The sequence below is a fragment of the Narcine bancroftii genome, chromosome 2 (assembly GCF_036971445.1).
Source record: "Narcine bancroftii isolate sNarBan1 chromosome 2, sNarBan1.hap1, whole genome shotgun sequence".
NCBI classification, from domain to species: domain Eukaryota; kingdom Metazoa; phylum Chordata; class Chondrichthyes; order Torpediniformes; family Narcinidae; genus Narcine; species Narcine bancroftii.
This window is the reverse complement of record NC_091470.1, coordinates 84,239,665-84,263,843: the sequence shown is the minus strand read 5'-3', so window position 1 is coordinate 84,263,843 and position 24,179 is coordinate 84,239,665. Positions and strand designations below refer to the sequence as shown.

At 41.5% G+C, this 24,179-nt stretch overlaps 1 protein-coding gene across 10 annotated transcripts in view; it reads right to left on the bottom strand.

Annotated features, from left to right (window-relative positions):
* ptgr2 (prostaglandin reductase 2) overlaps window positions 1-24,118 on the bottom strand; it is a 61,721-nt gene extending 37,603 nt beyond the window's left edge. For 4 of the 10 annotated variants that reach the window (XM_069917314.1, XM_069917321.1, XM_069917322.1 and 1 more), the window contains exons 1-5: window positions 24,013-24,118; window positions 20,624-20,707; window positions 17,665-17,729; window positions 9,261-9,379; window positions 5,401-5,592 (exon numbers count right to left, since the gene is read on the bottom strand). In XM_069917314.1, the coding sequence (XP_069773415.1) occupies window positions 5,401-5,592; window positions 9,261-9,379; window positions 17,665-17,729; window positions 20,624-20,667 (420 nt within the window). In that variant the 5' untranslated portion in view covers window positions 20,668-20,707; window positions 24,013-24,118. Of the gene's footprint in view, window positions 1-5,400; window positions 5,593-9,260; window positions 9,380-17,664; window positions 17,730-20,623; window positions 20,710-22,960; window positions 23,138-23,996 lie in introns of those variants that run through there. The other 6 variants (XM_069917315.1, XM_069917316.1, XM_069917318.1 and 3 more) reach the window with 6 other exon arrangements.
* Window positions 24,119-24,179: the final 61 nt, after the last annotated feature.

The following is a 24,179-nucleotide window of genomic DNA, read 5'->3' as shown; positions in this document are numbered from 1 at the left end:
AGGGAGGTGTACAAGAGGTATAAAGAGCAGGGAGCTGAGAAGTTGAAGGAGGACTAGAAGGAGTGTAGAAGGAATCTTAAGAAAGAAATTAGAAAGGCTAAAAAAAGGCATGAAGAGGCTTTGGCAGACAGAGTAAAAATAAATCCAAAGGGTTTCTATAAGTACATTAAAAGTAAAAGATTAGTGAGAGATAAAATTGGACTCCTTGTAGATAGCGAGGGTAGGCTGAGTGAGAAGTCTGAGGAAATGGGGGAAATTTTGAATGATTTCTTTGCCTCGGTATTCACTAGGGAAAAAAATGTTGAACCAGTTGAAGTAAATAAAAATAGTGGGGAGGTCATGAAGCATATAAGGATAACAGAGGAGGTAGTGATGGCTATGTTAAAAAAGATAAAGGTGGATAAATCTCCCGGACTGGACAAAATATTCCCTAGGACACTCAGGGAGGGTAGTGGACAGTTAGTGGGGCCATTAACAGAGATATTTAGGATGTCACTAGCCACGGGGGTGGTACCAAAGGATTGGAGGGTGGTGCATGTGGTTCCTCTGTTTAAGAAAGGGTCCAAATGCAAACCTGGGAATTATAGGCCTGTAAGTCTGACGTCTGTGGTGGGCAAGTTGATGGAAAGTGTTCTGAGGGATGCTATTTACAAATTTGTGGAGGTACAAGGATTGATAGGGAGTAATCAGCATGGTTTTGTCAGGGGTAGATCATGCTTGACAAACCTGATTGAGTTCTTCGAGGGGATTACGAAAAAGGTTGATGAAGGAAAAGCTGTGGATGTTGTCTATTTGGACTTTAGTAAAGCTTTTGACAAAGTTCCCCATAGGAGGTTAGGAAAAAAGGTGGAGGCATTAGGTATAAATAAGGAGGTAGTGAAATGGATTCAGCAGTGGTTGGATGGAAGGTGTCAGAGAGTAGTGGTAGAAAATTGTTTGTCCAAGTGGAGTTCCTCAGGGTTCGGTCCTGGGTCCACTATTATTTGTTATATGTATTAACGATCTGGATGTAGGGTGGAGAATTGGATAAGCAAGTTTGCGGATGACACAAAGATTGGTGGTGTTGTGGACAGTGAGGTAGATTACCATAGATTAAAAGGTGATTTAGGAAGGCAGGAGGTGTGGGCTGAGAAATGGCTGATGGAATTTAATACAGATAAATGTGAGGTGCTACATTTTGGAAAGGCAAATTTAAATAGGTCATATACATTGAATGGTAGACAATTGAGGAGTGTAGAGCAACAAAGGGATTTAGGAGTTATGGTAAATAGTACCCTCAAGGCTGATACTCAGGTAGATGGTGTGGTGAAGAAGGCATTTGGAATGTTGGCCTTCATAAATCAGAGTATTGAATTCAAGAGTAGGGAGGTTATGATGAAATTGTACAAGGCATTGGTGAGGCCAAATTTGGAGTACTGTGTACAGTTTTGGTCACCAAATTATAGGAAAGATATAAACAAAATAGAGAGAGTGTAGAGAAGGTTCACGAGAATGTTGACAGGATTTCAGGGTCTGAGTTACAGGGAAAGGTTGTGCAGACTGGGGCTTTTTTCTCTGGAGCGTAGAAGATTGAGAGGGGACTTCAATGAGGTGTTTAAGATTTTGAAAGGGACAGACAGAGTAAATGTGGATAGGCTTTTTCAATTAAGAAAGGGGGAGATTCAAACTAGAGGACATGGTTTAAGATTGAAGGGGGAAAATTATAAGGGGAACTTGAGGGGAAATTTCTTTACACAGAGGGTGGTGGGGATGTGGAATGAGCTTCCGGCAGACGTGGTCGAGGCGGGATCATTGGTTACATTTAAGGAAAGACTGGATTGTTACATGGATAGGAGGGGACTAGAGGGGTATGGACCGGGTGCTGGTCAGTGGGACTAGGAGGGTGGGGATTTGCTACGGCATGGACTAGTAGGGCCGAACTGGCCTATTCTGTGCTGTAAGTGGTTATATGGTTATAAATTTTTGATCTTCTTCATTAGGCGAGTATACATTGAGTAAATTCCAAACTTCTGAATATATTTGACATTTTATCATTACATATCTCCCTGCTGGATCTATTATTTCCTCTTCTATTTTGATTCGTACATTTTTATTGATTAATATAGCTACTCCTCTGGCTTTTGAATTATATGATGCTGCTGTTACATGTCCTATCCAATCTCTCTTTAATTTCTTGTGTTCCACTTCAGTTAGATGTGTTTCTTGTATGAATGCTATATCAATGTTTTCTTTTTTCAGTAAATTTAATAGTTTCTTCTTTTTGATTTGGTTATGTATTCCATTAATATTTAAAGTCATATAGTTCAACATAGCCATTTCATACTTTGTTTATCTTTCCTTTCCGTTTCCTCATCACCACCTTCCCTTCTTATACATTTCTGCTTTCTTTTTTTGAACACATTATAAGACAACATTTCTAAAATATTTCCACTATTCTCATATCTAAAATTTTAACCCCGATAATCCCTCCCCTTTCTGAGTTGCCCTTTGTCCCTTGTCGGGCAACCACATCTCCCCTCTCCATTTGGATTTGCGAATCCGCTCGCAAGCGTCAACTGATTTCGCAGTGACTGTTATTCTTCCCCACCCAGCCCCCCCAGAAAAGATTTTAATCTTCATATATAACAAAGGTCACTCTCTTGATTCCCTCCTTACTTCCTTTCTTTCCCTTCTTAGTTCTTACTTATACTCTATTTTAAAAAAATATATATATATAAATAAATAAATAGATAGAGATTTATATATATATATAGTTTGTTATCATTTTTGTTCTTGTTACATCTCTTCATCTCTCTATCTGTTTTGTAGTTGTTCTGCAAATTTTCATGCTTTTTCCGGATCCGAGAATAGTTTGCCTTGCTGCCCCAGGATAACTATTTTAAGTACCGCTGGGTATTTTAACATAAATTTATAACCTTTATTCCATAGGGTCGTTTTTGCTGCATTAAACTCCTTCCTCTTCTTCAGGAGTTCAAAACTTATATCTGGACAGAAAAAAATTTCTTGACCCTTGTATTCCAGTGGTTTTTTGTCTTCTCTTATTTTTTTCATTGCCTTCTCCAATATATTTTCTCTTGTTGTATATCTTAGGAATTTTACTAAAATGGATCTTGGTTTTTGTTGTGGTTGTGGTTTAGGGGCTAATGTCTGTGTGCCCTTTCTATTTCCATTTCTTCCTGTAATTTCTGGTCTTCCTAGGACCCTGGGGATCCATTCTTTTATAAATTCTTTCATATTTTTGCCTTCTTCATCTTCCTTAAGGCCCACTATCTTTATATTGTTTCTTCTATTATAATTTTCCATTATTTCTATCTTCTGAGCTAACAGCTCCTGTGTTTCTTTAACTTTTTAATCAGATTCTTCTAATTTCTTTTTTAAGTCATCTACCTCCATTTCTATAGCTGTTTCTCGTTCTTCCATCTTGTCTACTTTTTCCTCTATCTGTCATGATCATCTCTAATCTATTCACTTTTTCTTCTGTAGTTTTTATTCTTCTTTTTATTTCACTGAATTCTTGTGACTGCCATTCTTTTACTGATTCCATATATTCTTTAAAAAAAAAATATCCATGTACTTCCCTTCCCTTCATCTTCCATTTCTCTGTGTTCTCCCTCCTCTTCTTCTGGTTCCACTCCAGGATCTGTGTCCTTTACCTCTGTCTCTTCTGATTTTCTTGTTGGGTTGGTTATTTTATTTTGTTGGGTATTTTTGTTCTTCTTATTTTTATTAAAAGTGTCTTGGTGTTGGTCTTCTTCTTCTGGGAGGGTCATCTGTTGTTTCTTTGATTTCCTATTTTTATTTTCTTCCTTCTTGTTCTCGTTATTTTCTATATTTTCCTGTTGAGAGTCTTGCTGTTGTGTTGTACTTGTCTGTTTCGGCTGTGGAGATTTACTCCTCAGCTGGTCCCCCCTCCCGTCGGTGTTGTTTTTGTCTTGTGCATCGCACATGCGCGAATCCTCGCACATGCGCGGTTGTGCACTTTTGTTTGGCTCCATGAGCCATTTTTGTAGTCCTGAGTTCAGGGTTTCCACTGACCTCAGGGAGCGGGCTTCTCTCTCCACGGAGGGCCTCCTTGTACCGGTAAGGCCTTCACCTTCCTCCTCCGACGTCCTTCCTTCTTCTTTTCTTCCCGTTGTTTTTGGTTTTTCTTTCTTTGCTGCCATTTTCTCCACACTTTCACTTTCAATTTGTTATGGTTTCTGTGTTCGTGACTGTTTTTTCTCTACCTTTTTTTTTACTTTTCTGGAGAGGGCTGGAGTTCCCCTACCGGCCACTACTCCATCACGTGACTCCTATCGCAATCCTCCATCCTCCATATTCAATGTGCAAGGGATAGAGACATAAAGCAGAGAAACAGGCCCTGTTTGCTATCCAATTCTCTATCCATGTCATCTCCAGTGCCATGGGCTGTTACTTCACTGGTTAAATAAGATATAGCTTTGGTATGTGAGTAAATTCAGAGATGAAAATGCACAACCACATTACCTAACAAGAGAGTTCTAGATGGTATCTAAAAACACATGGAAATGCTTGAGGAACTCAGCGGCCTTTTTAGCGTCTATAGGAGAAAATATATATTGCCGATGTTTCAGGGCTGAGGCCTTCTTCAAGGAATAAGCCAGAAGCAGGAAATCTCAAAGTCTCAGAATTCAGATAATGTTGGCATGGAGAGGAATCCAGACCAACAAAAGGTATTAATTGGATATGATAAGGGACGAGGTAAGAATTTATCATGTTAGTGCAAAAGGAGATGGAATGGAGAGACAGAGATAGGGAAAAGCGATGGGGGAAGGGGGGGTTTAACAAAAAGTCAGAGAAGCATATTAATGCTATCCATTTGAAAGGTGTCTAGTTGGAAGATGAGGCATTGTTCCTCCAATTTGCAGGTAGTCCCAGTATGGAAGTGCATGTCAGCAATGAAATGAGGTAGAGAAAAGAAATGGGTGGGTACTGAGAGATCCACGCCAAAAAGAGTAACAAAGCAATCTACTCATCTGCATCCAGTCTCTCCGATGTGGAGGAGACCACAGTGGGAGCACCAGATGCAGTAGATGAACCCTGCAGATTCACAAGTGAAATGTTGCTTTACTTTAGTTTTGGGCCCCAAATGGTGGTGAGGGAGGAGGTGTGGGCATAGGTGGAGCATCTCTTGTGGTCACATGGATAGGTCCCAAGGGGCCAAGTGGTGGGGAGGGAGTGAACAAGGAAGTCACGGAGGGAGCAGTCCCTGCAGAAGGCGGAGAGGAGAATATGTGTCTAGTGGTGGGATCACCTAGTGGGGGAGGAGGAGACCAAGGCAGATGTGCGGGACATGGAGGATATGTGGGTGAGAGCTGAGTACAGAGAAAGCTCTTAAACAATGGTAACGTTTAAAATGAAAGCAGTTAAGTGATGAATTACCTTAGTCAGAATTTTTCCATCCACAATGGCTTGAGTCTGCCAAGGCCAGTTGAAAGAAGTTACAATGTCCCATTTTTGAAACATTGGGTGTTTGCTTTCTTCTACTACTCCCACTCCTCCACCATCAACAACTTCAGATACTTGCCAAGGATACAAGTAGTCAGCCCCGGTGTCTTCATTCATCCTGCATCGCTGCCAAGGTGAAATCAAAACCAACTAACAAATTTGACAAAATAATTTATCCAACTCAGCACAGATTCAAATAAAGGAAGGGACTTTGGAAGAAGATGAGCCCAATTCAGTCCTTGAACTTCTTAACACCCTATGCAGCATGCCTCTATTTACCGTAGTTGTTATATATTCCTTACATTCTCACCTAACAAAAAAAAACTGAGTTTTGACTTTTTTCACCCAATCTTACCTTGTTAAGATTATAGAGTTCTAGATTTCAACTACCCTTCGTGTGAAATGATGCTCATAGACCAGCTCTAGCTCTAATTTAATTGTCCCAATGCTCAGAATGCACCAAGCAGGGAAAAGACACACTCATTGCCCCCTAAGATGCTTGCAAACAATGAAGAGCTTTTTACAACCAAGATTTTTTTAATGCAGCAATATAAACACAGTAAAGTTCACAAATCATAAGTATATTGTTACCAGGTAGTGTGCTCAGTGATATGGATTGAGAAAAAAAACATTCTCCAGCACCACAGCAAATATTCCATTCCTCTTAAAACCAAGTTTCTAATGACAGTCAAAACAGAAAGTCTTAGTTTAGCATCTTCACACCCTCCCACTCAAAAAATGGCATAACCAACAGTGTAAGATTCCCTCAGTTGTCCACCATGATTCAAGACTGAAAAATCTGTTCTTGAACCTTGAGGTGCTGAACTTCAGGCTTTTATCCCTTCTGCCCAAATTAGCAGGGAGAAAAGGTTGTGACCATGGGATAGCAGTCCTTTTCAATGTTGGCTGCTTTCTTGAGGCAGCAACTCACATAGACTCGAATGGATGGGAGGTCAAAGCCTATGATGTATCTGGCTTTGTTACCTTCTGAAGCCTTCTGCATTCCTGGCCAGTCAACTTTCCAAACCAGGCAGAGATGCAACCAGTCAGCATACTTTTATGGATTCTAATGGAGTATATGACAACATGCCAAATATTTTCAAACTTCTTAGAAAGTGAAGACATTAGGGTGCCTTCTTCATGGCTGCTTCATTGTGCTACCTACAAGAGAGGTCTTCTAAAATATGAAATAGGAATATGAAGGTTCTAACCTCTCCACCTCCCTCCCATCAATGCAGATATGATCACTTGGCCTCTTTTTCCTTAAATCAACAGCAAGCTCCTTGATCTTGATGACATTGAGAGCAGGTTTGTTGTTCTGACACCACACAACCAGGATCAATCAACATTCCACTAACCAATCATTTTGCTAACAATGGTGTTGTCAGTGAAATTGAAGTTCAACTTCGAGCTGAACTTGATATGCAATCACAGGGTATACTGGAAATAGAGAAGGGGACTAACTACACAGCCTTGAGATGAATGTGTTGGAGGTAATGTTGTAATTTTGCACTGAATGGGTGGGGTCCGCCAATGAGGAAGTCAAGGATCAAGTCTCACGTGCTGGTATGATGGTGTTAAATGCCGAGCTGTGGTCAATGAACAGCAGTCAGGTGTAGATGTTCTTGCAGTCCAGGAGATCTAATGCAGAGTGGAGAGTGAGCAATATGGCATCTGCCATTGACCTGTTGTAATGATTGACAAATTGGAGTGAGTCCCAGTCCTTTGAGATAGTTGATGTGCTCCATAACCAACTTCTCAAAGCACTTCATCACAGGTAGGCGTCAGCATCACCTGCCAATAGTCATTAAGGCTTGACCACCTTGCCCTTCTTGGGCACTGGAATATATGAAGTAAGTGGACCTCTGACTGTTGCAGCAAGAGGTTGACAACGCCGCCAGAATTTCTTGCCCATTGGTCCTCACAGGTTTTGTAGACACAGCCAAGTCAAGTATCTGGGCCAGATGCTTTGAGGATTCACTCACCTGAAGACTCTATACACATCACCCTCAGAAACTGAGAGCATGAGTGACTGGGTGCTGTGGGGCTTCGCAAAGGTTTTTCCAACTTAGAAAAAGGAAATTTTGGATTTGGTGCTATCCAATGAACCAGATTTGATTAAAAAGCTCAAAGAAAAGGAACCCTCAGGAGGCTGTGATTACAATATGATGGAATTCACTCTGCAGTCTAAGAGAGAGAAAAGCTGAAATCGGATGAGTCTTACAGCTGAGAAAAGGTAATGATAGCGACATGAGAGGGGAGCTGGCCAAACTTGTTGAGAAGCAGTCCCTAGCAGGGAAGATGGTAGAGAAGCAATGCAAGAATTTCTGGGAGTAATTCAGAAAATGCAATATTGTTTCATCCCAAAGAAGAAGCAGCAACCGTGGCTGACAAGGCAAGTCAAAGACAGCATAAACACAAAAGAGAGGGGGAAAAAATTTAGCAGTAAGTCAGAAGATTGGTTATTTTTAAAAACCAACAGAAGAAAACTATAAAGTTAATAAGGCAAGAAAAGATGATATACTGTCTGAAGATAAGATAACCAATATACAAAGGATCCTAAAAGATCTTTCAGATATATAGAGTAAAAGAGAGACAAAGGTGGACACTGTTCACCTTTACCACTTCTCCAGCATCATTTTTCAGTGGTCCAAGTTAAACACCAGATGAACTGAATAGGTATTTTGCATTAGTCTTCACTGTAGTAGACATCAGTGAAATGCCTGAAATAAGAGTCAGAGAGCAGAAGTGAGTGTAGTCACTGTAACCATGGAGAAGATGCTTGGTAAACTAAAGGGGATCAAGGTGGTCACCTAGATCAGATGGACCACACCCCAAGGAAAGAGGTAGCTGAAGAATGAGCAGTGATCTTTTAAAAATTGCAACCATCACACCACCCTTTAATAAGAAGGGAGAGAGACAAAAGACAGAAAATGATGGGCCTGTTAGGCTAATTTCTGTGGGTGGCAAGATTCTCGAGTCTATTATTAAGGATGAGATTTCATCGTATTAGCAGACCTTTCATGTCATTGAGGGGAGATCTTACCTGACAAATCAGTTAGAATTCTTGAGGAAATTTAAAAAAAACAGGACAAAGGAGAACCAGTGGATGTTGTTCACTCAGAAGCCCTTTGACAGGATGCTGCACCTGAGACTGTTACGCAAGATAGGAGCCCATGGTATGAGAAAGATACTAGCATGGATAGCAGCTTGGCTGACTGATAGAAGGCAAAGAGTGGAAATAAAGGAGGCTGAATGCCAGTGATGGGTCATGTTCCACAGGGGTTGGTGTTGGGTCCACTACTTTTCACATTATATGTAAATGATTAAGATGACAAAATTGAAAGGATGGAGGGTGGGGGGAGGGACAGGGAAGGGCTGGATCAAATGGATGATTCCAGTAGTGGAAGAGATGAGAACCAGAGGGAACAACCTTGGAATAAATGGATGTCCCTTTAGAACAGAGGGAAAAATTGTCTAATGATTTTTCTAATACTCACAGACATGTAATTACCTGGCTTATCCCTGCTTGGATCACATTTGCTAATGTCCAGTCTTTCAGCAACTCACTTTAGGATAAAAACAATTTTTTTAAAATCTGTCAGGGCCCCATCAATTTCCTCCCTTGTCCCCCACAGCAGCCCATGAACCCTGGATATCTTTTCAACCAAATTCCAGTGTCAGCAGATTCAACTTGCTGGGCACAAACATTGGGACGAATGGGCATGATACTCCTGATTTGTGTTTGTTTACTTACTTGTGGCCTGGACTACTCTTAATCGACATGCACTCACCATGTAGGGGTCCACAGACAGAAATCTGGTGTGAACTTTCACCTGCCCATCCTGCAAACCTTCAGGCAAATGACTTTCTTCCAACCTAAAATTCTCTGCCACCGGTTCATCATTCTTATCTAGAGAAAGCAGGAGAATATGATTACAACCATTTTTTTTTAAACCCCCAAACAAATCCCCATCACTACAGTCCTCTTCATAGCAAGTTTATTCATTTTGGTACAGGCCAGCATGGCTATGGTAGTACAGTGAATTAATAATCCATTACATGGCTTCAAATCCCACTGTGACAGGTTGGACATTTAAATTAATCTTTTATAAAATTTGGAAGTGAAGCTCATTTCAGCAAAAGTGGCCATTAACTATCACGAAAATACAACCAGTTTATTAATATCCCTTTAGAGATGGAAATTGGATGTGACATTCCCACACAATGCAGTTGACTCTCAGCAACTTGACACTTCTTCCTCTCAATAAAAATGCTGCCTGCAGCAACACACAAAATGTGGAAGGAACTCAGCAGGTCAGGAAGCACCTATGGAAGGCAATATATAGTCAATGTTTTGTGCCAATGACAAACAGCAAGAAACAAACACATGCCCAAATAAAAAGGTGGGGGAGGGGGCAGAGCACAAGTTGGCCAGTGATAGGTGGTGCAGGGAATGGAAAAAAGCTGTGACAGAAGGAAAAGGCAGCAACAGATACACTTCCATAAAGATGAACGGAAGGTGCCTGAGTGCTGCAAAAAGTAATGTGTGGGTGACAGGCAGGTAGAGCGGGAGGGAAAAGAGGAGAAATGGGGCAAGAGAGATCAGGGAAAGCAGGGGGGGGACGGGGGACACATTTGGTTGAGAAAACAACGTTATCGAAAATTGGAGAAATCAATTTTCTGATTTTATGAGTCAGTAGTTGTGGGTCAGGAGCGGAACTCAGCTTGTTCCTGTTCATGCTACTGACCTATGACTGCATCGCCAGATCCAGCTCGAACACAATCATCAGGTTTGCAGATGACACATAGTAGTTGTGTGATGCTGCAGGCAGCAGTTTTATTGAGAGGAAGAAGTGTCAAGTTGCTGAGAGTCAACTGCATTGGTGTGGGAATGTCACATCCAATTTCCATCTCTAAAGGGATATTAATAAACTGGTTGTGTTTTCGTGATAGTTTATGGCCACTTTTGTTGAAATGAGCTTCATTTCCAAATTTTATAAAAGATTAATTTAAATGTCCAACCTGTCACGGTGGGATTTGAAGCCATGTAATGGATTATTAATTCACTGTACTACCATAGCCATGCTGGCCTGTACCAAAATGAAAAATCCCGTGAAATGGTGCGAGTGTAACAATTTAAGTCTCAATGTGGACAAAACAAAGGAGATGATGTGGACTTCAGGAGGACCAGGAATGACCATCCTCCACGACACATCAACAACTTTGTAGTAGACAGTGGAGAGCACCAAATTCCATAGAGTTCACTTAACTAGTGAGCTATTGTGGACACTCAATATCGTACTTGTCAGGAAGGATCAACAGCGATTGCACTTTCTGAGAAGACCGAAGCAAGCAAGGCTACTGGCCACCATTATATCAACCTTCTTTAGGAGTTCTACTAAGAACGTCCTGGCCAAATACATCAGTGTGCTACAGAGAAATAGATTGGATATCATCCACAGAACCATAAAAATTGCAGAGAGGATCAGTGGAGTCTCACTCCCCCACATCAACATGATCTACCAGGATCGATGTCTGAAGACACAGCATCTTTCAGCTGCTCTCATCGGGGAAGAGATACAGGAGTATTAGAGCCAGCACCACCAGGCTGAGAATTACCTTCTTCCTACTAGGAGTGAGAATCCTGAACGACCAAAGGAACTGCTCAAACTAACCATTCGAGACTTTCATATGTACAAAACAGTATTTATTTGTATAGATGAAATGCTTGTCCTGCATATGTATTATTTGTCTGTATGTATGTGTGTGTTATGTCTGTGTGTGCCTGCACATTTTAGACTGAGAACAGCAGACCACTGTTTTGTCAGGTTGTACTTGTACAATCAGATGACAATAAATTTGACAATGCTGGTATTATCTGGTTGGAGACAGCCAAAACAGAATTCAAGGTGCTGTTCCTCCATTTTGTGTGTGGCTCCTACCTAGGAGTGCAGTAGGACATGGACAGACATGTTAGCATGGGAATGGGAAGTGGAATGAAAGTGTTTGGCATTGGGAGACCCTGGATGTTGTGCGGATAAAGCAAAGATGCTCAATGAAGTGATTCCACAATCTGTGCTTGGTCTCCCCAATGTAGAGGCCACACTGGGAGTACCAGATGCAGTAAATGACACCTGAACATTCATAGGCAAAGTACTGCCTGACTTAGCCCACTGTTCTACTCACATTTCACCCATGACTTTGTGGCCAGACACAATTCCAATGCTATCTACAAATTTGCTGATGACACCACAGTTGTCGGCAGAATAACAAACAGCAACGAGGATGAGTTTAGGAGGGAGACAGATCAGCTCGTTGAGTGGTGTCACACCAACCTTGCATTCAACATTAGCAAAACCAAGGAGATGATTGTAGACTTCAGGAGGAATCAGAACACAAACCAGTCCTCATCAAGAGCTCAGAAGTGAAGAGTCAAAGATTTAAAATTCCTGGGTGACAACATCTCCAAGAATCTATTCTGGAGGCTCCATGTTGATGCAATCACAAAGGCTCGCTAGCAGCTACACTTCGTGAGGTGTTTGAGGAAATTCGATATGTCATCAAAGACAAACAAAAACTTCTACAGGTGTACCATGAAGAGCATTCAGGCTTGTTGAATCACTCCTGGTACAAAAGTGCCAATGCTCAGGTTATGAAAAAACCCCAGAGGGTTGTTAATTCGGCCCATCACAGGCACCAGACTTCATTCCATCGAGGACATCTACAAGAGGCGGAGTCTTAAGAAAGCAGCATCTATCAAGGACCCCCACCACCCAGGCCATGCCTCAAAACTTTGCTACCATCGGGAAAAAGGTACAGGAGCCTGAAGATGAGCACTCAACTTCTTCCCCGCCAACATTTGACTCCTGAATGATCAATGAACCAAAGACATTGGTGTACTTTGACTTTTCATGTACTATTTTTATTTAATTTTGTTAAGGTGTTTATAAAATGTTTGCACTGTGATGCTGCCACAAATCAACGTATTTCATGTCTTGTTCATGACAATAAATTCTGATTTTGATTGTGACTTGGAAGAATTGTTTGGGGCCCTGAATGGTGGTGAGGGAGGAGGTGTGAGTGATGTACTTGGATAAGGTCACAAGTTCCAGGGGAGCAATTAGTGGGAAGGGTTGAATGGACAAGGGAGTCGTAGGGTGAGCAATCTCTATTTAAAGCAGAAGGGAAGATGTGTCTGGTGTTTGGATCTTGCTGGAGGGGGCAGTTATTGCTGGGAATAATACATTGAATGCAGAGGCTGGTCAGATGGTAGGCGAGGACAAGGGAAACCTATCCCTGTTATGGGGAGAGAGGATTGGGCAGATGTGCAGGAACTAGAGATCAAGTTCAAATTTAGTGTCCGAGTATATACATGACATCACGTACAAACCTGAGATTCAGGCAGAATTTTTACTTATCGGTTTATAAACTATACTCAAGAAAAAGATAATGTATAGTTGTAGAGCTCGTCACAGTCCTTGCCCAATGCCTTCAATACTTGTAAATATGCTCTACTGGACTCACCGGGCTGTTGCTTCCTCGACGCAAGCACGAGCCGGGCATGAACTCTGTTCACCGGTTGGTTATACATTTCTTTCAGTACCTTTATGGCTGCGGTGTAAGTGGTCTCATCCTGGATGTTCTCGTAGACTCTCAAGGACACCATAGACAGCAATGCTGTTAGACGCAGGTTATCCTCCTCCACCTCAATGAGCCTTAGGAAGTTTTCAAAGTTCAGCAGCCAGAAGTTAAAGGCTTTGAAGGCTGTAGCTGACCGTGGGTCGATATCAAGTTTTTCTGGCCTAATTAGACGCTCCATCCCTTTCAAAAAAAATTTTTCTTTTGCTAATAAAATTGTAGAGCTCGTCGAAAGAACCAAAGACTTGTTGATCCAAACCAAGGCTTTTATTAGCAAAAGACCGGAGCTCTTCACAGGTGGCCGACCAGTCCGGAATGATCCGACCTGGCTAGGGACACAGCCCTTTAAGGCCCAGGTAATGGGTGTGGCTTAGCTCTCAGCCAATCGCTATAAGCACAGTCTAGATACAGTAACTATATACACTACTATATACACTATGTACATTGGTGATAGATATGTACTATCACAATAGTCTTCTTTGGCTTGGCTTCGCGGACGAAGATTTATGGAGGGGGTAAAAAGTCCACGTCAGCTGCAGGCTCGTTTGTGGCTGACCAGTCCGATGCGGGACAGGCAGACACGATTGCAGCGGTTGCAAGGGAAAATTGGTTGGTTGGGGTTGGGTGTTGGGTTTTTCCTCCTTTGCCTTTTGTCAGTGAGGTGGGCTCTGCGGTCTTCTTCAAAGGAGGCTGCTGCCCGCCAAACTGTGAGGCGCCAAGATGCACGGTTTGAGGCGTTATCAGCCCACTGGCGGTGGTCAATGTGGCAGGCACCAAGAGATTTCTTTAGGCAGTCCTTGTACCTTTTCTTTGGTGCACCTCTGTCACGGTGGCCAGTGGAGAGCTCGCCATATAATACGATCTTGGGAAGGCGATGGTCCTCCATTCTGGAGACGTGACCCATCCAGCGCAGCTGGATCTTCAGCAGCGTGGAAAAGAGAATTGCAGCAATCAAGCTGGCACTCCGGGCAGTGAGCGCAATTTAAACCCAGCAGCCCGCACAGCGGCACTGACCCCAGCAAGTGAACCAGCGGGCAGATGACAAGGGCACCTTAAAGGCCAGCGACCCCAAAATGGCGTTGGCCTTGCTGCATATCAGGCACAGCGTGCAGGGAAGAAGGGATTGTTATGCAAGAAGGAACCCGCGTGCAGAAAACCCGCTTTTGTTATACAGATCATGATGTAGGCAAAAGGGGGAAATGACAGGAACGCAAGAAGTATAAAAGTCGGGCCTAAGCCCCTAATAAAACAGAGAGCTTAACCTGATTACACTACATGTCTGTCTTCTTCCGAGTAGCGCATGGTTACACAGTAATAAATAATATCTCTGATTCAGTCTGTTGTTTAGGAGTTTGATGGTAGAGGGGGAGCAACTGTTCCTGAACCTGGCAGCACGAGTCTTGTGGCAACTCTACCTCTTTTCTGATGACAGTAGTGAGAACAGAGCATGTTCTGGATCCTTGATGATTTTTGTTGCTCTCTGACAGCAGCATTCCTCGTAAATTTTCTCGAGTCCTGTGATGTTCTGGGCTGTGTCCACTACCTATTGCAGGACTTATCACACAGAGGTCTTGGTATACCCATACCACACTGTGATGTAGCTGGTCAGTACATTTTCCACTCTACATACTAAGAAGTTTGCCAAGGTTTTCAATATCATACTGAACCTGTACCAACTCTTGAAGAGACACTGACATGCTTTCTTCACAATGTCATTAGTATGCTGGGTCCAGGAAAGGTCCTTCAAGATAACGACTTCCATGAATTTAAATGTATTTATTCTCTCCATCTCTGATTCCCCCAAAACCTCTGGTTTTCCATCCCTAGTCTACTATCAACTCCTTGCTTTTGGTGACATTGAGTGAGAGATTGTTGTTAGTACACCATTCAGCCATTTCAAATCTCCTTCCTATATGCTGACTCATTGGCTCTTTTTATACAGCAAATTTGTGAATGGCTTTTATCTCATACCAAGCCACACAGTCATAGGTGTAAAGCATGTTGAGCAGGGGGCTAAGTACACAGCACTGAAGTGCTCTGATGCTGGTGGAGATTATGGAGATGTTCTTGCCAATCTGCACTGATGAGGGTCTGGAGGTGAGGAAATCCAGGATCCAACTGCAGTGAGGTATTGAGGCCCAGGTCTTGGAGTTTGCTGATTAGTTTCGAGGGGATGATTGTGTTGAATACCACACTGTAGTCAATAAAGACCATCCTAATGTATACCTCTTTGCTGATCAGGTGTTCCAGAGTTTTGTGCAGAACCGATGAGATGGCATCTGCCATAGACCTGTTGCTCTGGTAAGCACACTGGAATGGATCCATGTTGCTGCTCAGACAGGAGCTGATATGCTTCAACACCAGCCTCTCAAAACATTTCATCACTGTCGATGCAAGTGCCACTGGTTAATAGTCATTTAGGCAGGTTACTGTTTGTTATCATTTAGGCAAGAGATACAGATGAGGGGTGCATTAATACAGTGCAGGGGAAACCACATTTAATGAAGGATGTCTCAGATGGAAGAGAAAGCCTCATTGTGGAGATGGTGGATCTGGGAGAAAGAGGTATAGGTGCCACAAAACTCACACCACCAGCTCCACTATCAGACTCCACAACACTCAATCAGGGATTTATTCAAGAACTTTTAGTTTTGCACTTTATGTGTACTATGTGTAGTTTTTTTTTGCACAACCAATAAGTGGTCTTTCTGCCTCACCTGCAGGAAAAACAATCAGGGTTGTATGAGATGCCATGTGTGTACTCTTGACAATAAATCAGAAATCTGACTGGGTAGGGAGGTGTAGTGTTTAACTGTGGCAGTCTTGATTAGGAAGGGAATCAAGGTTATGGGAGAAGGCAGGAGAATGGGGTTGAAAAGGATAGTAAATCAGTTAAAATGGACTGGCAAGATGCACTCAATAGGCTGAATGGTCTAAATCCTTTCCTATGGTCTTGCACCATTTACATTCTCATCCAGATTGTAAAGAGTATTTTAAAAATGTCTTCACTTCTGATTTCCAGCATTTTTTTTGTAAATTTTTTTTTCCACACTATGAACCATATCAATCAAAATACATACAAACATTTCCCTCTTAAATGTACACAGTGGCATTTTCTCCCCTTTTTTCCCCCCTACCTTCCCTCCCCCCCTTCAAACCCATTTAACATTCAACATCTACAATACAATAAGATCATTAAACAATGTCATCACACAATGAAAATAAACAATAAAATTGTGTGTTCTACTTTTGCACACCGGATCAAGTCATTTTGTCTTATCATTTTATCATTTTAGGGGGTGGAGGTCCAAGGCAAGCCTTCTCTGTTGTGTTCCATGTATGGTTCCCAAATTTGTTCAAATAATGTGACTTTATTTTTTAAATTATATGCTATTTTTTCCAATGGAATACATTTATTCATTTCTATGTACCATTGCTGTACTCTCAGGCTCTCTTCTGATTTCCAAGTTGACATTATACATTTTTTTGCTACAGCTAAGGCTATCATAATAAATCTTTTTTGCACTTCATCCAGTTTGAGGCCTAATTCTTTATTTCTTATATTACTTGGAAGAAAGATCTCTGGATTTTTTGGTATGTTGCTTTTTGTGATTTTATTTAATATCTGACTTAGATCTTCCCAAAACTTTTTCACTTTCTCACATGCCCAAATTGCATGTACTGTTGATCCCGTTTCCTTTTTACAGCGAAAACATCTATCTGATAATGTTGGATCCCATTTTTTTAAACTTTTGGGACATGATATATATTACCTGTGTAACCAATTGTATTGTATCATGCGTAACCTCATGTTTATTAAATTCTTCATAGTTCCAGAGCATAACTTTTCCCATATTTCATTTTTTATCTTTTGTTTAAATCTTTTCCCCACTTTTGTTTTGGTTTATAGCTTATTTCATCATTTTCATTCTCTTGCAGCTTAATGTACATGTTCGTTATAAATCTTTTTATTATCGTTGTTTCTGTAATCACATATTCAATGCTGCTTCCTTCTGGTAATCTCAGTCTGCTTTTTGTAAATCTTGAGGTTGAACTAGAAATTACTGTTTTGCCAGTGACACCAAATTCCAGAATTTTAAAAAAAATTCACATCAGTATGTTCAAAGATTTAAAATGAAGTTAGTTATTTGTTTAATAGGTGGCAGTCATGGTATGCCTATGAACTGGAGGTTTTCTGCTTCTAATTGTACAGGTGCTCCTCAACTTACAATGGGGTTGCATTCTGGAAAACCCATCGCAAGTCGAAAAAACAAGTTGAAAAAGAACACTACACCTACCATTTTTTATAATTAAATTTTTAATACCTTTACTCCATGTGGAAAAAAACCATTAACATACACAGCTGAAAGCACACTAGGCATGAAGATATTTGAAGCATTGAACTAAAATTAATTGATGGATGGTGGGGATGCGAGAGAGTAGTGTACCGCATATCATAACCATGGGAACAGATCAGAATTCAAAATAAAAATTACTGATTCAAACCATCGTAACTTTGAAATGTCATAAGTCAGACCTTTGTAAGTATGAGAGCACCTTTAATCCGTTGGCTCCTTCTGCTGGGGTTGTTAACGTGGACATGAATGATTTCATTTGGGCAGCTATGCATGTAAGACAAGTACATGGTAATGCATTCAAAAAAGGAAAGAAAGAAGGACCAACAATAAACTGTATGCTTTCACATGAAAATATAACTATAGTTGTTAGAAGTACAAAACAAACAGAACATCTTGGAAGCACAAGATCATGCAACTAGAGGAACAATAGAACTAAAGCTGTATGTTGAGGACCCATTGTCAGACTGGGAAAGAGGGGGAAATATTAGTTTGAAGTTGAAGAGAAGGTGGTAGACATGGATAGGACAAAGGGAGCATCAGTGACAGATTAAAGTTTTTTTTTCCACTTCATGATAACAATGCAGAAGGCCCAGAGGGACCAGGTTGGGATAAAGAATGAAAGTGGTATTTGCTTCCAGGCTGTCAGCACAAAAACATGCTCTTTACCCCATCTAGTCTGTGCCAAACTATTATTCTGCCTGGTCCCATTGACCTGCATCCAATGGTCCCATTGCCCTCCCAATGCTGCTGGCTTAGTTTAAAAATCTGCTCATCTTTGGAATCTGAGATCACAGAAACCAGAGGTCAGGGATAGCAGCTCTACTGGCCATAATCACTGCTCTGCTCATTCTGTGCATATAATCACAACATTAACTTATCAGTCTGCTACTTAATTCCCAAGAATCATCCTTTTCTGAATAAAAAATATATTTATAATTTCTTAGATGAGACAGAAACTGCACTTGGTACCCCAGATGTGATTTGTAACATCTTTTATAACTTTTGTAAGAATTTCTGGCTTTTAGTTCTGTTAGTATGATCAGGTTTAGCATTAGCTATATATGGCATTGGTGAGGAGTATTGTGTAGAACAGTCATTCGCAACATTTTTTCCAGCTATGGCCCCCTTAGGACAGTGCTCACAGTTTATAGGCCTCCTTCACTGTGAAGCAGTCAAGTTTTGGTTTGTTTCTTCCATACTTCTCTCCTGACCACATTAACAAAAATGTTACGTGAGGTGAAAAGAAAACAAGGCTTTTTATTTATATGTGCTGTGGTCCCCACTGAGAATGTCTGGTATAGAATGTTGATCTCTTTATTTAAAGGAAAAATGTTAATGTGTTGGAACCAATCAAATTCAGAGAAGGTTTATTAGACCAGAATGGCCAGATTGTCTTTGAGGAAAGGTTGAATAGGCTAGCCTGGAATCCACCAAGTTCAGGAGAAGTAACTTGATAGAAATATACAAGATCCTTCAGCAATTTAACAAGGTGTATATGCAAAGGATGTTTTCTGTTGATTGAAATCTTTTAAAAAAAACATGGGGAGACCAATTTTAGACAGATAAAGCACCAAAAAAACAGGACATCACCTGCATATTCCCAACACTATTAGAGCACCAACAACCCAGGTACAAATCCAGTGCTGTATGTAAGGAGTTTGTACATTCTCCCCATGACCTGCATAGGCTTTCCCCAGGTGCTCTGATTTTCTCCCAACCTCCAAGATGTAAATGACTGTAGGTTAATTGGATGTAAATGACCAGAATCAGCTTTTACTATATTGTGAATAAAAATCAGGATGAACTACATGCAGGATTCAGTTACATGAAATGCAGTTTAGAAAATAAGGCAGTTTATTTTTGCGTACAACAGGATCCATAAATCAATAGTATAAAGGTCTGATCTGTCTATGGTTTATTAAAGCAGTTTTCAACCTTTCCTCACCCACAGATGACCTAAAGTATTTTTTTAAACCAATGGCCATCTATAACAAACCCATGATTCTCCTGTGGGGACGAGAGGATCTGGCAATCTCTAACCCCTTCCCAGGCCAGTGAAGGGATTTTTGTTTTGTTCAGCTAGGAAAAATTTTTAGAACTTGCATTTTTATCATCAAACTTGTAACATTGTTTTTCAAATTAATTGCTCATTGTATTAGTAACATTAATCTTCACCATGCCTCCTCCACAAAACACCCAAAACAAACCCATGAATCACCTGAAATACTGTGTTGATTGGACAGGACACCAGTGAAACAATTATAAGAGTGTTGTGGCCTTACACATGCTCCAGTACAGTACAACAGACCTTTGATTATATCAAAAGACATCACCTCTAATAGGCATCCCTCTGACAATCCAACCCTCCTTCACAGAATCATCTTGCATATTGTGCTCAAGGTTCCAGATTAGAACTTGTACCCATTATCTTTCAACTCAGAAAAGAGCTGCCCAGTTAGCCATAAAACAGCTTGGAAAGGGGAACAAATTCCAAATACTCCCAACATTATCACATCTTAATATTCTAAAACTACTTCAGGTGCAGTAAATTGCTTTGTGGAATAGAAAAAAAATATTGCAACCATTCTGTGTGAGAGAATGACAAGAATGCATTTCCAAGAATGCATGGATGAGAAATGACAACTCACCCAAGGCATGCCACACTTTGAAGTGAAATTCACCCTCTGCACCAGATATTAAGTTATGTGTTCCAATTCAACCATCTTTATCTTCTAAATTTAGCCTCTGTTAACTAGATCCTTGAAACATGCGTTCATTTTGTCAAAGCCTTTATTTTAAAATTCTTGATACTATCTACAAATCCCTCTGCTGCTTCCTGTTCTTCCTCCAGAACGGTTTTCACTCCACAATTTTCTACATCTTGTCATACCTTCAGCTGCCCTGGCTTAACATTTAGGAATTTATTCTCTCATCTCTAGTCCCCAGCTCCACCTTAAACCCACCTCCCTCAAAAGTATGGTACCACCAGAGTCCTAAATAATTTCAGTAGGTATTAACTCTCTGCCTGACTCATGTGAAGCAAGGACTTGGTACAAATACAATCTAATAATTTTTAATTAACTACAAAATTTAATTCACAAATTTTATACAAAATTGTTTCTGCCAAAGCAGGGTAGTTTGGCTGAAATGTCACTCACCCAATCGACAGCTTAATACAACTTGCTGAATCAACATTATTCATGAAGGAAATGACCAACAGTAGTACAGCAATGATCACTGACCTAGGTGGAATAAGATTCCCTTTTAATAAAGTCTGCAACATGAATAGTTAAAAAAATGCTTTAAACTGTATAAAAATGCAGACAGCAGAATAGAACATTACAGCCCAGTACAGACCCTTCAGCCCATGATGTTGTGCCAACCTATAGAAACCTACTCCACAATAATCTTTTTTCCTTACTTCACACCCATAACATTCCATTATTCTTACATCCATGTGCCTATTTAAGTCTTTTGAATGCTGCTATTGTACCAACCGCCTCCACCACCACCCCTAACAATGCATTCCTGGCACCCACAACTTTTGAATAAAAAACCTCTGATATCTCCTCTAAACTTTCCTCCATGCACCTTAAACAGAAGTCCTCTACTATTTTCTATTATCATCCCAGGATATGCCTGTCCACTAAATCTAAGGTCCTTATAATCTTATACTTCTCTATTATGTCATCTCACATCCTTCGTCATTGTAAAGAGAAAAGCCCTAGCTCTGTTAACCATGTTCTGGAATCCTGGTAAATCTCCACTTCAAAGCATCTACAACCTTCTAGTTTTACAAAGCTGCAACTCAAACTCTAATTAATGAAGGCCAACTGTCATCATAATTGCCCTATAAACTCCATCTGCCACTTCTCTGCCCAACTCTGCATCCTGCTTAGATCTTGTAACCTACAGATGGCCACGTCACTGACCTCAGCCAGAATACATTCCATCTAACTACCCTATTTCTGAGTGAATCCATCATGGGATACCTTGTAAAACACCTTACTACATCCATATACACCACATTCACTAGTTTACATTCACAAATCTCCTTTGTCACCTCCTCAAAAAATTCAAATATGCTCATCAGATATGACCTGCCATGCTTACTATCCCTGAGAAAACTATGATTTTCTAAATGGTTGTAAATCCTGTACCTAAGAATCCTCTCCAATAGTTTTCCCACCAGTGACAAGATTCACTGGTCATAATTCCCAGAATTCTCCCTCTTATCTTTTTTGCCATTCTCCAATCTTATGGTACCTCCCATTGCCAGGGAAGATGCAAAAATCATTCCCAAAGCTCCAGCAATCTCCTCCCTTGCTTCCTGTAATAACCTGGAGTATCTCCTGTACAGTCCTCCTGCGCTTTTAGTTGGCCTCACGACAGCCACATAGGGGTATAATATGCGGCTTTACATTGGGGTATTTTGGCCACCTGAAATTGCCTCAACATTCCTCTATCAAGTGAGCACTAAAGACCTCCCCTATCTCCCTTGCATCCAACCACATGGTCCCCACCTTTATCTCTAAATGGTCCTACCGTCACTCTCATCATTCTTTTGTTCTTCACACAAGAAGAATACCTCTGGGATTTCCCTGATCCTACTTGCCATAGTCTTCTCATGCCTACTTCTAGCTCTCCTGTCCTTTTTTAATCTCCTTCCTTGCTACCATACAATTCTCATGAGCCCTTCTTAACTTTTGCTTTCTAAAACTTGTGTACAGTTCCTTCTTCCTCCTGATGAGCTGTCCCTTGTCATTCATGGTCTCTTTACTCTTGTCTTCTTTCTCCTGTCTTATTGGGGCAGTTCTATGGAGGGCCCCACACATATGGTCATCAAACAGCCTCCACATTCCTGTTGTGCTTTTTCCCCCAAGAACCTCTGTTCCTAATTTACTCTCCTAAATCTCTACCTTACCCAAGGTAATTACATTCAGTCCTCTTTATCTGCAGTTCCATGTACTGGCAAAATCAGCCCAATCATCATTTAGGTTCCCCCAGAGGCATTAATAGAACATCCATCCCCTCCGGAAGGGTAGCCACAGGTACAGATGAGTGAGCACATAGAATGCCATCCCCTCTGATGTGCTAGTCACATGCTCTGACCTGGTGTGCATCACTTGGAACTTTGTTTAAACTATGTTTAAACATTTGAAGTGTTAATTCACCATTAAAATGCTGAAATGTAAACACCAAAAAGTCAGAAAGTGATTACTTTGATAAAAAACAGAGATTTTAAATGGAGACAGTCCAGTAGGAGGCTGTAAGCTGAACAAGTCAACCTCTCATTCTATCAGGTCCAAAGCTAAAGAAATTTGTGCAAGTTAAACAAAAAAAAAATCTATATATGCTGGGATGAATGCAATACACGAATGTTCTGCACAAACTCCAGTCACATAGTATCAACAGGATGTAAAATGTAGTAGAAGAATTTATATGAAGCATACAAGTTCTCAAATGTTCAAGCAGCTCCATTATTTTATACCAACCTGGTTGCAGAGAGACCTGGCTGATATTTTGTTGATTTAGAAGGAACAGGCCCTCACAGCCCATGAACCCACCCTGCCCAAAATTACTAACTACAGTTTTAATATCGCAGGGAACATGGAGTCCAGGGAAACTGATAAAAGGACCGGTGGGGCACGGTCAAATGCAGAAAATAAAACCTGCAACAAGTGGGGCAAAGAACATTCTTTGTCAGTTAGCTGACCTCAAATGACTTGTGTCAAATTCCCCAACTTGCTTGCTCCCAAAGCTCTCATACTGCTGTAGAAGTCACATCAATCACACTGCTGTGAATTCAAGAACATGCCCAAAGCTGCCAGGGAAAGAATGCACTATCCTCATTGGTTTCAGGAATCCCTAACGATTCACAATAAAAATATACTTGCTTAAACAGGAGTGCACCTTCTCACAAATTGCCCACTCCCACCAAGTCAGCCACCAGCTCCCAGTGCAGTTCCACTGGTCACCTCAGAAAGCAAAGCAGCAAGTTCTCCTCCATGGTGAAGAAGGAGTTTCCTAAATAAACTCTTGTGGAAGGTTAATAAGGTGTCTCCAGAAACTAGCCCATCATACATCCTGTCAAAAACTGTCACGGACTCCCACCTGAAGCTCCCATTAGTCACCTCATTATCCTCCACCCACAAATAGTTCCCATTACCTGCAAACTGCTCCCGTGGGCCTCTTTCCTAATGTTCCCACCCAACTCACAGGCCTCCTGCAAATCAACCCCCGGGCCTCCCGCCAAATATTGCCAACCCCCATGAGCCTCCCGCAAAAGGCCTGCACGGTGCTGTCAGACTCCTAAATCCCGCACTGGGCTCCAACGGGCCCGCGCTGAGGGCCTGCACTGTGTTGTAATGTTCTCCCACAGTCCTGCTCCAACCCCCTTCGCCCCGCATCTCGCCGTGGATTCTTCCCCACAGCTCCCCCTTCGCCTCCATGACGCTGGAGCCGCCGCTCCCGAGTGAGCCCTCATGCCCACGGAGAGGCAGCTCGCCAAGGACCTAAAAAAGGCCCTACCCGCGCCGCCTCTCACCGTCAGCCGCTGTGTGTGAGAGAGAGAGAGAGAGAGAGAGGGGGGACCACGAGCACCGCACCGAGCTCCTTCATGGGGCCGCGAGCGGGCGCGCTTCAAGGGACCGCCCCCGGCCGCGAGGGGGCGCGCTGAGAAGGCGATTGCTCCAGTGCAGTCAGAGGATGAAC